The sequence below is a fragment of the Podarcis melisellensis genome, assembly GCF_964234715.1.
Source record: "Podarcis melisellensis genome assembly, chromosome: 2".
Lineage (NCBI taxonomy): Eukaryota > Metazoa > Chordata > Lepidosauria > Squamata > Lacertidae > Podarcis > Podarcis melisellensis.
Window position 1 is genome coordinate 95,313,627 of NC_138529.1, and position 19,058 is coordinate 95,332,684.

Consider the following 19,058-nt stretch of genomic DNA (forward strand, 5'->3'; position numbering starts at 1 on the left):
CATTTTATTTACCGTATTTTTCGCTCTATAAGATGCACCAGACCATAGGACGCACCTAGTTTTTGAAGGAGGAAAACAAGAAAAAAAATATTCTGAATCCCAGAAGCCAGAACAGCAAGAGGGATGTGGCTTCTGGGATAGACGTGCAGACTGCATTCGCTCCATAAGATGCACACACATTTCCCCTTACTTTTTAGGAGGGAAAAAGTGCGTCTTATAGAGTGAAAAATACGGTATATTATAATTATATTATATTATATTATATTATTATTTATATTACTTCAGACTTTCAACCACTCAGACAGGAGTAGCTATTCTATCAAAATCTCAACACATTGCGAGAGACTATGTTGCATATTGTGGTCAATATCCAATTAAATACTGTATTTTTTGCACCATAACACTCACTTTTTTCCTCCTAGAAAGTAAGGGGAAATGTCTGTGCGTGTTATGGAGTGAATGCCTGCGGGTGGCGGGGGGGATCTGCTGCAGTCGTTAGCAGAGGATCCATGGTTCCCCTTCCTTCCCTCCTCCGTGGTTACAAAGCATGGATCCACATGGATCCTCAGGATTTTTGCATTGGGCTACTCCAAACTCACTGTCAGATCACATGTTTGTGGCCACAGCATGAACCACAAAAATCATATATCCACTATTTCGTTTAGAATATTTTTTTTCTTGTTTTCCTCCTCTAAAAACTATGTGCGTGTTATGGTCTGGTGTGTGTTATAGAGCGAAAAATACGGTAATTTTGTCAGCTCACGGATTTCTTGCTGTACAACAGAACCTACTTTCCCTCCCTCTCCCTCAATCACCCTGTAAATCTGTTCTGGGTGTTACTGCAACCCTCCAGAGCGAATGTGGAGAGGGTGAAGGGCACATGAGGAGAGCTGTCCCTTACAGGGCTCAACCTTGCAACCTTGATGTTATCAGCACCATGCTCTAACCAACTTAAGCTATCCTTGTGTTGTGGTACATACATCAGGACCTTTTAAAAAAAATTAAGTCAGAGGTCTTGTGCAAGACCTATTTTATCAGAATTTCAATCCAGCTAAACATCAGACTTGTGCAAGATCTCTCTTTCCTCTTTTCCCTAGCCTTTGACACTTCAGGAGCCTATTTTTATGACCTGCCCTATTCCTGTGACTGTAATTTGCTATAAACTGGTTTTAATGTTATTTTAAAAATTGTTTTAAACTACCCTGAGACCTTAGGGCATGTAATAAATCAAATAAATAAATTACTAAAAAAAATAGTGTATTGTTTTTTAATTAAACCCCTAAAAAATGGCACAACCATCCGTTGTGCCCATTGAGAAGCCTGATAATTAATGGGTGGTAATGTTTCTCTTGGGCTCTTTTGCACACTTCCTGCGCAGACAGATACAGAAATTGCCTGCACATCTGCAGATCAGGAAAGTACTGTATAGTGGAAAGATAAGCAGTGGCTATTGAGGGGAAGTTTCAGAACACAAATCACAGAAACATTCCACCAAGGATCACCAATGGAAACAGCATTATAGCCATGCAAAACAGACGGTCATGTGTGTGTGTGAGAGAGAGGGCCCTCACATGTCAATTTTGCGCAAAGAAAAATTGAGATCCGAGCAACTCATTTGCAAGATATACCGTAACTTCCATTAGGAAACGCCTTAGTAAATATGGTGTCGGCAAATTATTTTTGCTAGAACCCTGTAAAGTAGCCAGGATCTTGCTAGCAAATCTCTGGCAATATTGCTTTGAACACTAAAAAATGGGAAACATGTTTTATATGAAGCATTGCAGGGTCCGATACTCACCTGGCAACACAAAAACAAGCCTCGCAAATTCACATTGAAAGTTTTGTCCCATTCTTCCAGGGAGGTAGCTTCACTTGGTGAATTCATGTTGATCCCTGCATTGTTACATGCAATATGGACTGTGCCCCACTTATCTACAATCGTAGCAAGCATCCTCTGCACATCTTCCGGTCTGCTTACGTCTGCTGCTATAGCAATGCTTTTTATCCCTAAATGAAGAAGCAAAACAAACAGAAAACATCTGACTTGCTTGCGGTTTTGTTGATGTTGTCATCAGTTTGCTCTTTCAACCCTCTTAATTACTGTGTGTCATTGCAATTAATACAGTAGTGGTAATAATTTGCAGATGCATAATTTTCGAAGAAGCAAAACCATTTTCGACGGTGTACAGTGGTACCTCGGGTTAAGAACTTAATTTGTTCTGGAGGTCTGTTCTTAACCTGAAACTGTTCTTAACCTGAAGTACCACTTTAGCTAATGGGGCATCCCGCTGCCGCAGCCACCACCGCGCAATTTCTGTTCTCATCCTGAAGCAAAGTTCTTAACCCGAAGTACTATTTCTGGGTTAGCAGAGTCTGTAACCTGAAGCGTTTGTAACCTGAGGTACCACTGTATGTGGTTTTTTTTAAAGTAACATTTCAAAAGGGCTATGCACAATCAACCCCTTGCAAGGCTTTTGGATTTTGGCCGAAGCTTTGAACACCCTGCCATCTACTGGCAAAGGATTTCTACTGCAACTCTTCTACTGAAACGTTTGAGATGCTGCTGTCGGTTGTTGAAATCTTTATTTGCGTCTCCTTCTCACCCCTCTTCAATTTTAGAATGCAATTCACTGTATTTGGTGGGTGGGGTGGGGTTTTCTCTTGGCTGCAAATATATCTGAGAATGCCAGTACCCACAGCTGCCTCAGGAACCAGAGCCATGGACACTGCAATTCCAGAAGGAGATTCACAGCTTTCAGGTTCTGTGTTCGAGTGAAGAAGTTTGGGGAATGCCATTCAGATTGTCCATTTGCACTTATTTCAATTTATTAGAAACAGGTTTGGAGCCCTGAACTTCCCTTATGTCTTGAAAACTACAATGTAGGAAGTGGCCTTTACTTTTTCTTAGGGTACTTTTGCAACGTAGTTGGACAGGGGTCAGATTAATTGGCCCACCCTTCAGCCAGGAATTACATTTGACAGTTGCTGCTCTCGCTCACGCCATGCTGCTTTTTGCAGGCTCAGTCTGGAAAATGCCTTTCGCATGACTGGGGATGGTGGGATCTGACAATTTCAGCCTCCCTCTATTTCTGCATTGCAAAATTCAGAGATGTGTGAATGTCGAAGAATGGCTGTGTTTCGGTTTGTGCATTTTGTAAGTTCATATTTACATGTGAACTGGATCTCCCCTGTCCCTCCCACACCCCTTTTCTCACAGTAAACAAAGAAGACAGCTACTTTGCCAAGGTATTTGCTTTATTTCACTTCCCAACTTCCAGGTACGTGTAAATGCACCTAACCACTATGAATATGGTTGGGTACAGTTGCCGCCAAACACAGACCCCACCATGATTTATTGAGGTAATGTATTGGGGCATTAACTGCTTGCTGAATCCACAGTCAAATCCTGGCCGAGCTACTTACTCATCTATCGGTCGTGCTCAAACCCTTCTCTTTATCATCTACGATTGACCCCTGTGAAAAATGGGCCCCACAGGGTAGTTGCAGGAACAAAATTAGGTAAGGATTTTAAAAGTGCATCTCAAAAGTGCCCTATAGTTGATCATAATTTTGCTGGTTGCATATTGTGCCCATTCTAGGGTCAGCCTGCTAAGTCGGGCTCTGAGATCATTAAACTGGCTCATTCTTATCAAACTGTAATAAGCAGATAGCTACTCCAGGATTTTAAAAGAAGAGATTGGGAAGCCCGGGTTTCCTGGCTTCCTGATTGACACAGACCTGAGCAGCTGATCCAATGGCCAACCACAACACATTTCAACACTGAGCTAGTTAAACTAAAGCAGGGCTTAGAAGGGTGAAATGCTCACATTTTGCTAATAATAATAATAATAATAATAATAATAATAATAATAATAATAATTCTTCACATATTCCTACATGAAACAAATCTCTACAGAGAGTTAGAAAAAAAGAAAAAGTGAGGATGAATGAGAAAGAGAAAGAGAAAGAAAACTCAGGTACAGAGCAATAGTCTTGAAAGTGTAACTGATTAAATAAATAAAATGTAAACATAACTATAATGTAACAAAAATCACACCCTCAAAGCTAAAACTGAATATTGTATTGAAACATCTTGTATAGAAACATTTTCCTATACATTTGTCATTATGTTGACCTCTAGATTAAGGTGGAAAAATCTGTCAGTTTTGGTTTCACTCAGTTTCTTATTTTACTCTCCACATTTCCACATCTGTTTGTGAATATATATACTTTTACCCTCAAGGAAATCCATAACTGCTTTAGAGTATGTTTCTCCTAATATATGCATTTTTGTATGCAGCTTTGCCTAATATACATTTCTTTGAAAAGCAAATTCCCTACTGCTATAATGCATGTTTGTTGTTTTTACTAGATGTGCAGTTTTATGCACTTTACCCTAATATAAGCATTATTTGGCTGCAGAATTGCTCTGCAGAATTTGGAGAAGTGCACTTTTTGAAGGATCTTCATAATATTATATTACATGTTTCCCAAAGCCAATCTACCCCACAAGGCAAAGACAGAAGGTATGGACCACACTGGAATGGGAAAACAAGCCTTTTGCCTTGTTATAGGGAAGAATAACCATCCTCTCTATGTCTTCTCTGAAGTAAGCCCTGCTGAATTAAATGGGGCTGACTCCCAAGTAACTCTGCATCAGATTGCTGTCCTAAATCCTTATTCACTTGTATTGATTTCATCTGAAGACATTTAAGTATTTGAAACCAAACTTAAACCAAGTTCAACTGCTGGTCCATCTGGCCCAATCCTTTCCAGCTCCATTTGGCAGCAACTCTCTATGTCAAGCTTCCTCAACCTCAGCCCTCCAGATGTTTTGGACTACAATTCCCATCATCCCTGACCACTGATCCTGTTACTAGGGGTCATGGGAGTTGTAGGCCAAAACATCTGGAGGGTCGCAGGTTGGAGATGCCTGACTGAACTGGAGGAGTCAAGGACTAACCCTAGGATAGCTATCAAGTAATGCTCTTTCCCTAGCTATGGGAGCAAAGGAGCTCAGGTTCGTCAAGGTCTTCTTGCAGAGTTTTCCTTGCAAAGGAGCTCAAGTCTTGCACTAATGTCTGCCTTCACCCAACCCTGCAGCTTCTCAGGTGCTCATTTTCATGAGCAAGCAAATTATTGGGGAGATGGCTTTAATGACATTACTTTTAAAGCCTGAATGAAGATGGTGTTAACTGGGCTAGGGAGAGAGGCAAGGTCGGATTGAATTTCAAAGCCAGACGCTCTCTCTTACTATCAGGTGTCCTCTCGATATGAGAGAGTTGGCAGGTCTGGATCCCATGGAAGCAACCTGATTTATTAATGCCCCCCTAGTGGAGCTGAGCCAGCATTTTTGATCCGGCAACCATTTTAGCATGTGCGATGCGCCCATAACAATTTGCACATGAAGGTAATAAAGAGCCCTGGACAGCGTTTGATCAGAACTGGCCCTAATTTGTTGTGGCTATGCAGCGGATGTGTTCTCTGGTAGCATAAAGAGCAGGGAGAGCAATAGCTGCTGTTTGGCTCCACTTTGTTAGGGAAAAATCTTAAATGCCACAGCTGACACATGATTTATTGTATGGAACACCTTCTTTTGCTGGCTGATTGATGTGTATTATATAGAACCGGTTAACAAAAGATTGCTCTCCTCTCTTCCCGTCAGTCATGCCTCATTGTATGTTATTTTTCCTTCAAGTACCCCAATGAAGAATTCTATATAGGGTAATTTGCTTTCCTGGTTGAATCATCTCTGCTAGGCAACAAGGATCCGGCTAAGCTAAGTTAGTCCTTGTTTACCAACAAAGAGTTGAGGCAGGAGCTTTAGAGAACTTGCTTTATTGTTCAAAACAATCCCCTTGTACGGAATATCTCTTAAGCCGCAGGTCACACACACCCGCCCAAATGTACTGATTCACCCGCCACCCCCAGTCTCTCACCTGCAAGGTGAGTGCCATTGCTTTATGTAGCCTTGGAGAAACCTGACTGTTTTTACTGACTGCAGCAGTAAAAACCTCTAACTGAGGGCAAGTGAGAGCAAAAAGAAAATACAGTGGTACCTCGGGTTAAGTACTTAATTTGTCCCAGAGGTCCGTTCTTAACCTGAAACTGTTCTTAACCTGAAGCACCACTTTAGCTAATGGGGCCTCCTCCTGCTGCCGCGCCGCCGGAGCACAATTTCTGTTCTCATCCTGAAGCAAAGTTCTTAACCGGAAGCACTATTTCTAGGTTAGCGGAGTCTGTAACCTGAAGCGTATGTAACCTGAATCATATGTAACCCAAGGTACCACTGTAGCCCAATGAGGACTGAGCAATCTCAGTGGCCACAATATATTGACTAGCTTTTGGAGAGAGCAGAAGGAAGTTGGGGAATTGGAATGGAGTCGACTGGAGTGTCTGGCACGCTGACCGGCAACCCTCTGCACTGCAACATTTTGTTGCAGTGTCCCACTTGTGAACATCCCACCTCTGACCTTTCCATTGCTGTTCTAAGAAGAAACCTACGCACCGTCTTTGTACAAGAGCCATGCTTGGGAACTGAATTATGTAAACTTGCCAAATGACACCGGGAGAGCTTGCGGCGGCAGACGGCAAGAGCAGAATCGTTGCATCCCAGACTAAGGATGTTTCTGGCAATTGCTGCTCTGTGCTAGCAAATGTTCTAGCCAAAGACAATGAGAGGTTTGTCAAGACAAGCAATGCCTGTTGGGCTGCCTTTGCCCTGGTGGGTTGCACAAGGTCCATACAATTGCATTTACAGGAACCAGCGCTGACGGCAAATGTTGATGTCCAGGTACACGCTAAAAAGTCAGAGTTGTGTAAAAGACGCTGCATTGGATTCGGGTCAGTGACCTTTGGCACTCGCTGTTTCATATGCTATTCTCCCTCGCAGGGCTGTTTTGAGGACAAAAGAGTGGGGAGCAATGTATGCTAGCCAGAGCTCCTTGGAGAAAGAATAGAGTAGAAAAGTAAAGTAATATATAAGTAAAGTGCATAATTGTTCTGAATGGTGTCCAGAACATTGGGGGCATAGAAGATTATACTGTCAGAGGAATGGTCTATCTAGCTCAGTATAATTAACACTGACTGGCAGCAGTTGCCCAGGGCTTCAGGCACAGATCTCTGTCTGGAGATGCCTAGTGTGGAGCTGGGTAAATTTAGACCCTGGATTTAATCATCTTCTGCTCCTGCTATTTGGGTGGTCCTTCAGTTGTGAACATAGCTGTCAACCTTCCCATTTTTTTTGTGGGAAATTCCCTTATTCCAGCACCATTTCCCGCTGCTTCCTTCTGCTATCCCGGATTGCTAGATATCCCATAGACTGTCCCCGGGACCGGTGAGGCTGCTGATCCCTTATTTTCAAGGCTGCTGATCCCTTATTTTCAAGGCTGCTGATGCCTTATTTTCAAGGCTGCTGATGCCTTATTTTCAAATCTGAAAGTTGACAGCTATGGTTGTGAAACACACGGCATTTCCCTTCCTCCTACCATGCTTTACAACTACTTCTAGATGTCCAGATACATTAGAACAGGGTTTCCCAAACTTGAGTCTCCAGCTGTTTTTGGACTACAAATCCCATCATCCCTAGCTGGCAGGACCAGTGGCCAGGGATGATGGGAATTGTAGTCCCAAAACAGCTGGAGACCCAAGTTTGGGAAACCCTGTGTTAGGACAACTACAGCAACAAAAGACAAGCCTGTTTGTTTGTTTTTAAAAAGTTGCTCTGAACATGTGTTGTTTCACATTTTAAGCTCGCTTCAATCATAGCACCGTAAAGAGTTTTGTTTCTACTGTCCTGGTGCTAAGAACGTACTTACTTGGAATAGGCACTATTCCAAGGAAAGGATGATCCATATTTTTAACAGGAAAAATATATCAAAGTGAGCATATATACCCAATTACATAGCTGGGCCCCTGCTTTTTATTAAATTTGTGCACTGCCCTTCACCCGCAGATTCCAGGAGGGTTTGCAAGATAAAATTACAATATAAACCAACCAATAATTCCCCCTCCCACAAGACATTTAAAAGGCCATTGGATGTCAATCAGCCAAAGGTCTGGTTGAAGAGGAACATTATCACCTGGTGCCTAAAGGTGTATAATGAAGGCACCAGCCAAACCTCTCTGTTTGCTGGGTGCCATTGGCTAGGGACCATAAGATAGGGGCTGTGCCCCCAACCCAGCCCTAGCTGCACCACTGGAGACGCCAAGGATTGAGCCTGGAACTTCAGCACAAAAAGCAGATGTTCTCCTGTTGCTATCTGTGTTTCATACCTTTGAGCCGCAGCTCACATGCTACTGCCTCTGCTTTGGCAAGCACCAGGTCCGCCACAGCTACTTTCGCCCCTGCTTCCCCCAGCGCATGGCAAAAGGCTCGGCCGATCCCCTGGCCTCCTCCGGTGACATAGGCGACTTTGCCGTCCAGCTGCAGGCGGTCGAGGATGCGGCGGCCACGGTGGCCCCAAAACACGTCGTCTTTCACAACACCCTTTTGTAAGCAAAACAGAGGAGTTCGCTGAGGCACGAAGGAAGGAAGCGTGACATGTAAAGATGAGCCGACACACTCTCACTTTCAAGAGCTTGAAATCAGGAAGCTCGGCAAGCCTTTCACCGTTAATGAGTGTATACATAGTGCCCCCATATGGATAAGATGTGGATTTCTAGCATGGGCATTTTTCCATGCTTAGAAAGAGTTGCATTTGCTGCTGCAAGCTTTAGAAAGGATTCCGCCAGTCCAACCCCCAGGAAGCGTAATCAGAATTAGCTCAACAATTGCAATGGATAATCAACATTTAAATGAGGGGCAGGACTGTGCCCTTCTCCCAAACTTTATGTACTCGCTCATGCTTTCTTTCCCTTTTCCTTTTTCCTTTACATAGTTGTTATTGTACTTCACCAGATCTTAACCAATTACAGTAATTGCAAGACTGGATTCCAAATATCATTGAATTTATCCATGGCAAGTCTGCGTTTATGTGCAAGTTGTTCATATGTTGCAAATTTGTATAAGTCTTCAATCCAATTGTAGAAGGGAACCACATTTTTACTTTTCCAATTCATCAGTATCAGTCTTTTGCCATGGTAAGGGCACAGAGAGTCCACTCATATTGTCCTTTTGTAAGGTTCCATGTGCTGGGCATATAATTAAAAATGATATTTTGCTCTGTAAATGTAAGGTTGTTCTGTACAGTTCTGTTGATAGTTTCTGTCAGTGCTTTTTTCCCCTGGGGGGACACAGGGAAACATTTTGTGAATCTTAGTATTTTGTCCATTTACTGTATTTATTTGAACTATAAAATGGTGGTTTTCTTGAGTCAAAATGAGAGTACCCCTAAACATTTTTTTAGGAAAAAAAGCACTGGTTTCTGTTACCTTCTGCCCAGAATCTTTCAATATATGCACTCACTCAAACTTGTGAATAGAGCACACACAAAACTTGTATGCATCTATAGTAGGGGTTGACAACATTTTTGACACAGTGGGCACATTTGGAGTTTTGAGAAAGCGCCTTGAGTGCCAGTCTCAGAATCATAGAATTGTAGAATTAGAAGGGACCTTGAGGGACATCTAGCTGAACCCCTTGCAATGCAGGAATCTCAACATACGGTTGGTTCCTCCCCCCCCCAACCAATCTGAAAACATTCCAGACCTGGCTTGGCTTTGCAAATATGCTGGCAGTTTTATAAGGGAGCACAGGCAGGAGCTCACTGTTGCAACTACAGAGGTGTGCCAACACAGCTGCAACTTCACTACTGCCCTTCCCCAGTCCTATGATGCCGCTGTTAGGAAGCAGACTCCTTAGTGCTACCCCATTCACATGTATGACTACTTCTCAGGATAATATGGTGCTATCATGATTAGTGGCCATTGGGTGCTCAGGACTGTGTGGCTCAGAATTGCTGGTTAGGAAGTTTGACTTTATTTCCTTAGGGTAGATTCATGTTTTGTGTTACTTGTTTATTTAAAAAAAAATACGTATATGCCACTATATCACAACACTATCAAAATTCTTTTAGGTTTATAGACATATATAATAAAAAATACAAATTAAAAATCAGAGGCCATCAACTGGGGGAGCAAAGTTCTGACTGGGAGCAGTGGCGTAGCGTGGGTTATCAGCACCCGGGGCAAGGCAAGTAATTTGCACCCCCTAACCCATGGATTTGCGCCCCCTAACCCGTGGATTTCCCTAACCCCCAGATGTTGCGGCCGGTGCGGCCGGCCCCCCTGCACCCCCCACGCTACGCCACTGACTGGGAGGGATGCAAGTGTGTGAGGCCAACCTTACTGGCAAGTCAATGGCGTGAGGGGAGAAACTTGCCAGATTTATTTTGTTTCTTTCTTTCAAGTTTGAAATGCACACAAATTCCTTTGAGAGAGAGGCAAATACATACTCCTAGGTTAGTCTCCTCATTGGCACATATCCGACTCCTTTGGAGAAGAATCAAGCCACCTTCCACAGGGAGGACCACCTTGACAAATGAAAACACACTTCATGAAACATTTCAGATAAAACCTCATCCATTCACTTTGACCCAAGTCATGGCAACTATTGCAGAGAGGAGTGTCAAAAACATTCACAATGCCCCTTCCTCTCCCAGTAACAGGGGTCCTTCCCTCCCGCCGTGGTCTCAGGAAACACTTGTTACTTCATCAAACCACCTTTAGATACAGCAAGGTCAGTTTTGAAAGGGATCAGTGGAAGGTTTTCTTCTATCTTGGTGGCGGAAACTAGTGTGTTTGCTGCTGTCTGAACTGGGTCTGTGGTCTTGGAATGCAAGACTTCACAGTTGCCTGGCTTCTGTCAGCTTGAAGAGGGAACATAGAGGTGAATGGGGAGAAGAAGCCATTGTGGGCCTGGAGACCTAGGAGTAAGCAGGGCTCTCCTAAAGCTGTGCATATTTGAGTTTACCTGAAGTGCCTGGAGTCTAAGGCAGGCAGCCCTGCTGGGCAACAACACACCTGTGTCTGCTCTTGACTTGAGACAGAGAGCACTCCCTATCTTCCTTCCTTCCCTATTTCACACCTGTGAACAGTGTGGAAAGATGCCCAGTGACAGCATGAGGGACATTCCCTCAGTGATGAGCGAGGGATTCGCTCGATTCTTTGCCAGACTTACCCTTTCTCTCAAAGTCTTCTTTTGCCCAGAAGCACCAGCATTAGACCCTGTCTGTGTCAGAATCAAGGAAAAACCCTGGGACCCACCAGAAACCCAATACAATTTCACAGGCCTATAACTATCTGATATGTAGGAAAGCCAGATTGACAGCTCCATCTCATTAGTGCCACACTAAGAAACTTACAGTGAAAAGCTACAGTGATAACTTTTATCTGATTCCATCTAGTCTCCCCCTGCCCAATGAGGCAGGCATCTCAGCTATCTTGAAACTTGTGGATCCAGCAGAGAGAGAAAATAAGCAGCTCTTAATGTATTTATTATTTAGTTTTACAGTGAATCCCACCCGAGGTTTCCTACCACTCTTTTTTTACACACACACAGAGAGAGAGAGAGAGAGAGAGAGAGAGAGAGAGAGAGAGAGAGAGAGTCTTATATGGTGGCACCTTGGGTTATGAACTCAATTAATTCCGGAGGTCTGTTCTTAACCTGAAACTGTTCTTAACCTGAGGTACCACTTTAGCTAATGGGGCCTCCCGCCACCGCCGTGCAATTTCTGTTCTCATCCTGAGGTAAAGTTCTTAACCCGAGGTACTACTTCTGGGTTAGTGGAGTCTGTAACCCGAAGTGTCTGTAACCCGAGGTGTTTGTAATCCGAGATTCCACTGTAATAGCAAAAGAGAGCAGCAGGCATACTTTGAATAGACACTAAAAGTGCCAAACATACCGTACTTTTAAAACTAGAGCACATATACCAAATCCAAAGGCCCGGGCAAATAAATTTGTTTTTACCTGGCAACAGGCAGAGCATTTCAGAGTGAGGGGTGGGGGGAGAGAGGCAAACAAAGAAGGCTCAGTCCTCAGTCACCACCCACCTCACCTTAATGTGATTATAATATATTCCTATTAGTGAGGGAAGCTTATATAAAGATAATCAGTATGTTTATGTCAAATGGAAGGGAGCAAGCAGAAGCGCCTAAACAAACATAGCACTTCCACCCCGAAACATGCAGAAAGCTATTATAATATTGATGTCACCCTTAATTGTATCGCACTAACCTGCTCCGTGTGAGGATCTGAATTAATTACTTGATTCAGTTTTTTGACACCTAATACATTTTCATCTGCCGTATTCTCCAGGTAGGCCTCTCCTTTCATGAGGGCGTTCTCTATGCAGAGCGTCCCATCCATCCTCAGCAAATGGTTCTCCATGACAAAGCGATAGTACTCTGCAGGGTTCCTTTGATCGGCATCAATAAAGACTATATCAAAATCTTTCCCCACGGCTGCTAACTCCTGGAATCAAAAATATTATAACCATGTCAAAGGAAACATCATAGCTATGTGTTATTTGGCCCTGAGGCCAAAACAAGTCAGGTGTCCTTGCTTTTAAACAAGCAAATGTCTTGCCTGCTTGCTTTTAAAAAAATACATAATAAAATCCAGCTGCCGGATAGTTCTGGTCAGGTCTAGACATGTTCTTACAACTCTCACTTTGTGGATCAACATGACCCGAGCCAGCATTTCTAAGCTTCGCAAACTTAACACACAGTGGGCTTCACCCTGCATTGCTAGTTGACAATGGCTGGCAGTGGCTTGTGCAAAGACAAGAACGGCGCTCAAGCTGGTATTGCAGAGACACCTAAGGAAAAGAGACCTGCCGTGCTTTGAGTATTCAAATTGGAATCTGGACATCGCCCAACAGCCCAATCAGACACTTTCAAACATGGCTATCTGGTTTCCTTTAAAACGAACAGACAAAGGATGGATTCTAAGGGAAGGCACTTCAAAGCCACTGGCACACAATCCAAATAACTTTTCCGTACTAGTCGCCGGCCATGACAAATCTGAATTAAAAAACAAATACACATAAAGGGATGCCGTGCCGCAAATAATGGTCTCTATTCAGATCTCTGCATCTCCCTTACAGTTCAGTAATGCTATATTGTCCAGGGTCTTCTTTCTGATCTTTTTGGCTGACAGAGAAAAAAAGGGTGACTTTATGAGTCAATGAAGCGTTTACATCACTAAGAAGCCATAGGACCTTCTCTGCTGTGAGGAGAGACATCTTTCCTGTACAGATTCCAAGGTGAGAAATCACCTCCTGGGTCCAATGAATCTCGGGCAGTATAGTAAATACTATATGCGGTTGCCCACATATAGAGAGTCTGTCTTCATACGGCGCTGGTACACCTTGGTGATTTCCAGTGATGCACCTTGTTCTTGACCTAAATGAGGTTGTAATTCTTCTATACTGCGGAATATATAGGATACGGCACAGGTAGCCAAGAAAGCACACTACAGATGTTGTTGAGCTATAGGTCCAATCAGCTATGGCCAATACTCAGGGATGGTGCGAGTTGCACCTCATTGGCCACCCCAGGGGCACCTAATATACCTGGGGGAAAGCACATGGCCCTTTTAAAAACACCGTTGGAATATTTCACTGTATGTGGACATCTACTCTTGTTGCTTCTGGATGCTATTCTATTGAGTACAGTTTATATTCACTGGCAAAGCTAAATCTCGGGGGAAGCTAGAGAGGGAATGCAATTTCTAGTAATAACAGCTCACAACAGTGAATACTATCCACTTATCCCCACAATTTCCAGCTATTTTGGACTCCTTTCTGAATTAACCTTTCATATCAAAAGGAGCAATTCTGCACACTAGAGACTCCGACACAATTTCATGCATAATTTATTCACTCAGCTCAACATTAAACGTGGAGTCCTTGACTTTGTCAAGGTGGATTCTGTTGGCAGACTTCACAAGCAGCCAAACAGGGGGAAATGAGATCTGCGCTTCAACCTCTTCACCTAGCCTGTCGAAGAAACGAGAGGAGGGGATGACAAAGGCAGCAAAGTCCCTCGCGCACGTCCACAGCGGTGCTGCAATTACTAGCAGCTTTTGCAAATGCGTCCTTATTACTTCCCGGTATTATCTGGTTAAGGCTTTCAAACGGAGCGATCTGAAACTGCGCCTCCATCAAAATAATAATAAGCCTGGAGGGCGTGAGGGAAAAGTTCCAAACCCGCTAGATAAATAAATAACATGTTACAACGGTGCCTTACATGATGGGGACCCTGTAGCATGTCACCAGGATGATAATGTATGGTTTCTGCCCTAATCAACGTGAGGGGTATCAAACACTCAAAACGTTGAGTGTTTGTTGCTGTTGCTGTTGTCATGTTTATTCTCATTATCCTTTTATTATGAGCCAATTGTCTCCCTTTATGGGCGAGGAATTAAGACACAAGGCAAAGGAAATGCAAGACCCCTGTGGCCGCCACAGGATATCAAGAGTCTGGCTATATCAGCAGCTCCTTTAACATGGCCTAAGTGTCTTAAAGAGAAAGGAGAGCATTCACGGAAGGCCGCCGCATATGTTCTGCTCAGCATCCAAGCAAGCAGAGAAAGCCTGTGCAGCAGGACGCTACGGGATAATTTTGCTTGGCAGCTGTTCAGACCAGCATCTGCAAAGGGATTGGGGAACGTGCGAGAGTAGGTCCGCCCTGTGTTCACAACCATCTGCTAATTCCCTGCCTTGTGTACCCAAATCCCTACTGGGGCACCTAGGCAGCCTGTGGGCTGCCCTATCCTTCAGTCTATGATCTGCGGCATGAATTAGAGCTTGCCTCCTTTGACCTTCTGCAAAGCATCCGCACAGGAAATCTTTGGCTTTAGCTTATTGGCGCATCCATGCGAGACAATGAAAAGCTCCACGTAGCCAAGTCTCATATAAGCTCAACAGGGGCTGGCCCGAAACATTTTGATGCCTAAGGCAGCAAAGGAGAAGACAGTGCCCTCTCCTATTCCAGGTACAGAAACCGAGCAGACTGGCAGCTGAATCTTGCTTTGGCACTGGCAGTGGGACAGCATCTTCCTAGCTCCCCAGGCGGACGACCCATCTCTTCCTTCTGCACCATGCCATCTTTTATACACAGCCAGTGTGGTGTAGGGGTTAGTCTCTCGGACTAGGACCTAGCAGACTAGGGTTCAAATCCCCACTCAGACTTCAAGCACACTGGGTGTCCTTGGGCCAGTCACTGCCTCTCAACCTGTCAACCGGTGGTTCGAGCCCACGCAGCGATGCCTGTGGGCAGGATTCCTGCATTGCAGGAGGTTGGTCTAGATGTCCCTTGGGGTCCCTTCCAACTCATCAATTCCATGATTCTATGAATCCTTGGAGGAGAATGTGGGGGTAGAAGTGAAATAAATAAATACTCGTGGGTTTCTTTGTCTATTTGAACACTACTTTCTTATTCCCCATTTAGTAAAGCCGTCTTGCATAGGGTTGCCATGCGTCCTCTTTTTCCAGGATACGTCCTCTTTTTCAGGGGTAAAAAATTGAGACAAATTGCATTTATTTGCTTTGAATGGCCACCATGGCGTCCTCTCTCTTTTGGCTCTTGTTTCTAGAATCTAGAAACAAACATGACCTTATCTCAGGCACCATAGCACTGTCTGGGCAGAGGGCCATGTTGAACTCCTAAGAAAAAAGCTAAACTCCATGGTATGGGAACACCCTTATTAGCAAGCCAAATGTCACAAAAGGGTGAGCAAGAAGTCTTTTGCAGGCTTGATGTTGAGCAAAGCATGGGAGAGGCAGGGGGAACTGCCTTGGTGCTAAAGCCATGAAATGTGTGTTGGAAGACTGTGGCTAATTTCAGTCAGAGTCTCCCATTACTATTATATGGGTGGCTACTCCACACTGCAGGGGCCTGATCTGGTCCCCCCAAGATCTCACCAATTTTGGCCAAAAGCATAGGCCCCAACTCCTAGGGGCTGAGGTCCCTTTCTCCCCCCCCATAAAATATTTGAGGGGGCCGCTGCCCCAAGTTGATGGGCATTGCCATTCAAATGGTGTGTGAGGGCTACATCTTGTGATCGATTATGCAAGGCAGGGCTTACCTGGGCCTGCCCAATATTTTATTCAAATTGACACCCTTGAACAAAAGGGGGGGGAGTATAATAGACATAATACTGGGATGAGTGGAGCCCCGAGCCCCGACAGAGATGCAAATGGATCCTTCCCATCAGATAAATTATTTAATAAGTAGAGATAAGGCAGCAACCCTGATCTGCACAGATCAGCTGAGGGGGGGGGGGGACTGTGCACCTCTCTCTCTCTCTCTCTCTCTCTCTCTCCAGTTCTTGGCTGCCAAATACTGGGCTTAGTGCTGTGCTGACCCATATCTGCAAATGCTACTATTCCCACTTAATAAGCATCGAAAGCATGCCAAGTTATGTACCATCCTCTTATGCCATGCCTTTGTGCTTTCATAGGATCCCTTCCACTTCAACCAAAGCTTTATCTTGACAAATCTTAGTGCCAAGGTGTTGAGAGCCTTAGCAGAAGTGGTGAGATCTCCATATCAGCCTATGCGTCCAACACTATATGCTTCTTCTATTTGATCAATTAATATCTTGCCCTTCCTCCTAAAGAAGCCCAGGGTAGCAAAAAAATAATAATTCTAAACATCTAAAAATAATTCATTGTATTAACTTTTTAAAAAGCTATAAGCACCAAAAGACAAGCAGCAAGACAACTGTGTGTTAATGATCCTAGAAAGAGATCTTGAACAAGTTGGCCAGAGCAGTCGCCTAAAAGGGACAGGCCCATACAAGAGCTTCCAGATGCTTCTTATTTTTGGGGCTGAGCAACAGAAGGAGAGAGAAGGCTCCTGCTCTTGGTTCCAGTCCTAGTGTGGCCATGGCAGGCAGTTCTCTTGAAGGAGTCTTCTATTTGAAGTGTTGCCTAGCCCAAGTCCAGTTTAAAGGTAAATAACTCTAAGAGGCCTTTTGCAGTTGCCCCAAAATAGCTAGCACACCTCAGCAGGCTGAAGAGGCCACCTGCGTCACCTGTTCACAGACCTTCCCACTATGGCGAGGAAATCACAGGAGCTATTTCTAAATTTGCACATCTATGCAAATAAATTAGCATAGACAAAAAAATTATGCAAACTGTACCATTTTTTATTATTTTTTATTTTTTGTGAAGGGTAAGTGTCTGCCCTATCCAGAGTTGCCTCAGTTTTGCTTTAACGTCCCAGGCCTCATTTGCCTCTATGTGATGAATTATTTTTCAGTCTTTTGGCTTTGTCATCTTAAACAACCCTCCCCTCCACACACACACACACACACACACACACAAACTGGCAAGGAACAAATCTGGCAAGCAGGCAGAACACATAAGGCACCTCCATATGGCACTTATTTGAGAAGATGGCTCTACACACACTTTCTCTCTCTCTCTTCTCTTTCTGAGAGCAACTCCATCCCTCATTCAGTATTGTAATCTTCTTGGCCCATCTAACCAGAGTGCTTACTGCAGCTCGTCTTCAGTCTGAAGAAGCCCTTTTCTTCCTTGAACGGGCGCACCTTCAGACACCAGGAAACCTCTCTGCACTAGAGAGGATGTGCTTGCTCCAATGCATACAGATTAGTAAACCCTGTGTTTGCGGGAGTTTCAGTGCTTTAATGATCATGAATGAAAGCTAACCACAGATATGGGATAAACCAGAAAGGGGCAATAGGGGGACAGGGAATGTTGTCTCTAATGCTACATCAATCCAATCCAATGCACAGCATTGCACACCTGGAATCCAATCCAATGCACACCTGGAAGGATGTGGCTGCAGCCTCTCCCCGCTGCTCAACCACATGAAAGGTGGTTCAGATCACAGCAAGGTCCACTACCACAAGACCTTCAAAAGCTCAGATGTAATCGATGTCCAAGGTGGAACCAATCACAACAAGAGCTCAAAAGTGGGCAAGAATATTTTCAGTTGATCTGTGTGTGTGTGTGTGTGTGTGTGAGAGAGAGAGAGAGAGAGAGAGAGAGAGAGAGAGAGAGAGAGAGAGAGAGATATTCCTGAATGCAATATGTTTGGTGGACAATGACCACCATGGGTAAGACATGTGGTTAAACAGACAATATATGAATTCCTCTTTTGGCATTTCCTGCTCTCTCTCTCTCTCTCTCTCTCTCTCTCTCTCTCTCTCTCTCTCTCTCTCTCTCTCTCTCCACCCTCCATCTTTGGAAGCCTCTGTTCCCTCATTCTGGATGTTCAGGGCTGAGAGAAAAGCAGCAGTGCTAAATGTGCTACAAAGAGTTTTGACTCTTTCCAACTTAACCCCACTTTGGAGGTATTGAAAACGTGCTCCTTCTGGCCGCGTTTGACAATCTAGATCACTTAGCCTTTCGCAAGGGCTGTTTACAGCACGCCGTCGGAAAATCAACCGCGGCGCTCTCCTTTAAAGGTTCCATTTTCATGTCTTCGCTCCCATCCAGGGCCCTTCTTTAATCTTCACACTGCATGTACTCTGCTTGCCTCTAGATATTTTTATTCACAGTCAGTTACACTGAATGAGCACTAGAGAGCAACAGCAATTCAATTAATTTCACACTCTTTGCAGGGAGCCAAAAAGGATTTTTAAAACCTTGCACCATTGCAGGTGATCTGTAACGTTCTCTCCCCCCCACCACCACCACTCAGTGTATCTGCCAAAATCATTGTATCGAGGTGTACATATTTATTTCCTGTCAAGCACACAGCGACAAAAGAGTCCGAGAAGCTTGCAACCGTTTAACTGAGAACCAAAGGGAAGACAGCAGAAATAATGCTAAAGAAAGCTGCAGTGAGGAAGAGCAGGAAGAGCATATGAGGATCTCAGCTGGCCCTAACTAAAGCCCAGCTGGGTAGTGAGATGTTGGGCCTTTTTCAAGCTGTATCGTTGACTGGGAGGCCTGATCTCTAGCAAGCCCACCAGAACAACTTTATATCCTCCTCTTTGTCCTCTGTGTCCAGGGCAGCTGTTTACCAGCTCCATCTGGTACGTAGGCTGAGACCCTATCTGCCTGCGGACTGTCTCGCCAGAGTGGTGCATGCTCTGGTTATCTCCCGCTTGGACTACTGCAATGCGCTCTACGTGGGGC

The 19,058-nt window shown here is 44.3% G+C and overlaps 1 protein-coding gene across 1 annotated transcript in view; it reads right to left on the reverse strand.

The window, feature by feature from the left end:
* LOC309364732 (uncharacterized protein) overlaps positions 1 to 19,058 on the reverse strand; it is a 52,121-nt gene that overhangs the window by 21,294 nt on the left and 11,769 nt on the right. Inside the window, exons 5-8 of the mRNA XM_081902545.1 lie at positions 12,176 to 12,412; positions 10,395 to 10,472; positions 8,275 to 8,488; positions 1,799 to 2,007 (exon numbers count right to left, since the gene is read on the reverse strand). Coding sequence (XP_081758671.1) covers positions 1,799 to 2,007; positions 8,275 to 8,488; positions 10,395 to 10,472; positions 12,176 to 12,412 — 738 coding nt within the window. The remainder of the gene's footprint in view (positions 1 to 1,798; positions 2,008 to 8,274; positions 8,489 to 10,394; positions 10,473 to 12,175; positions 12,413 to 19,058) is intronic.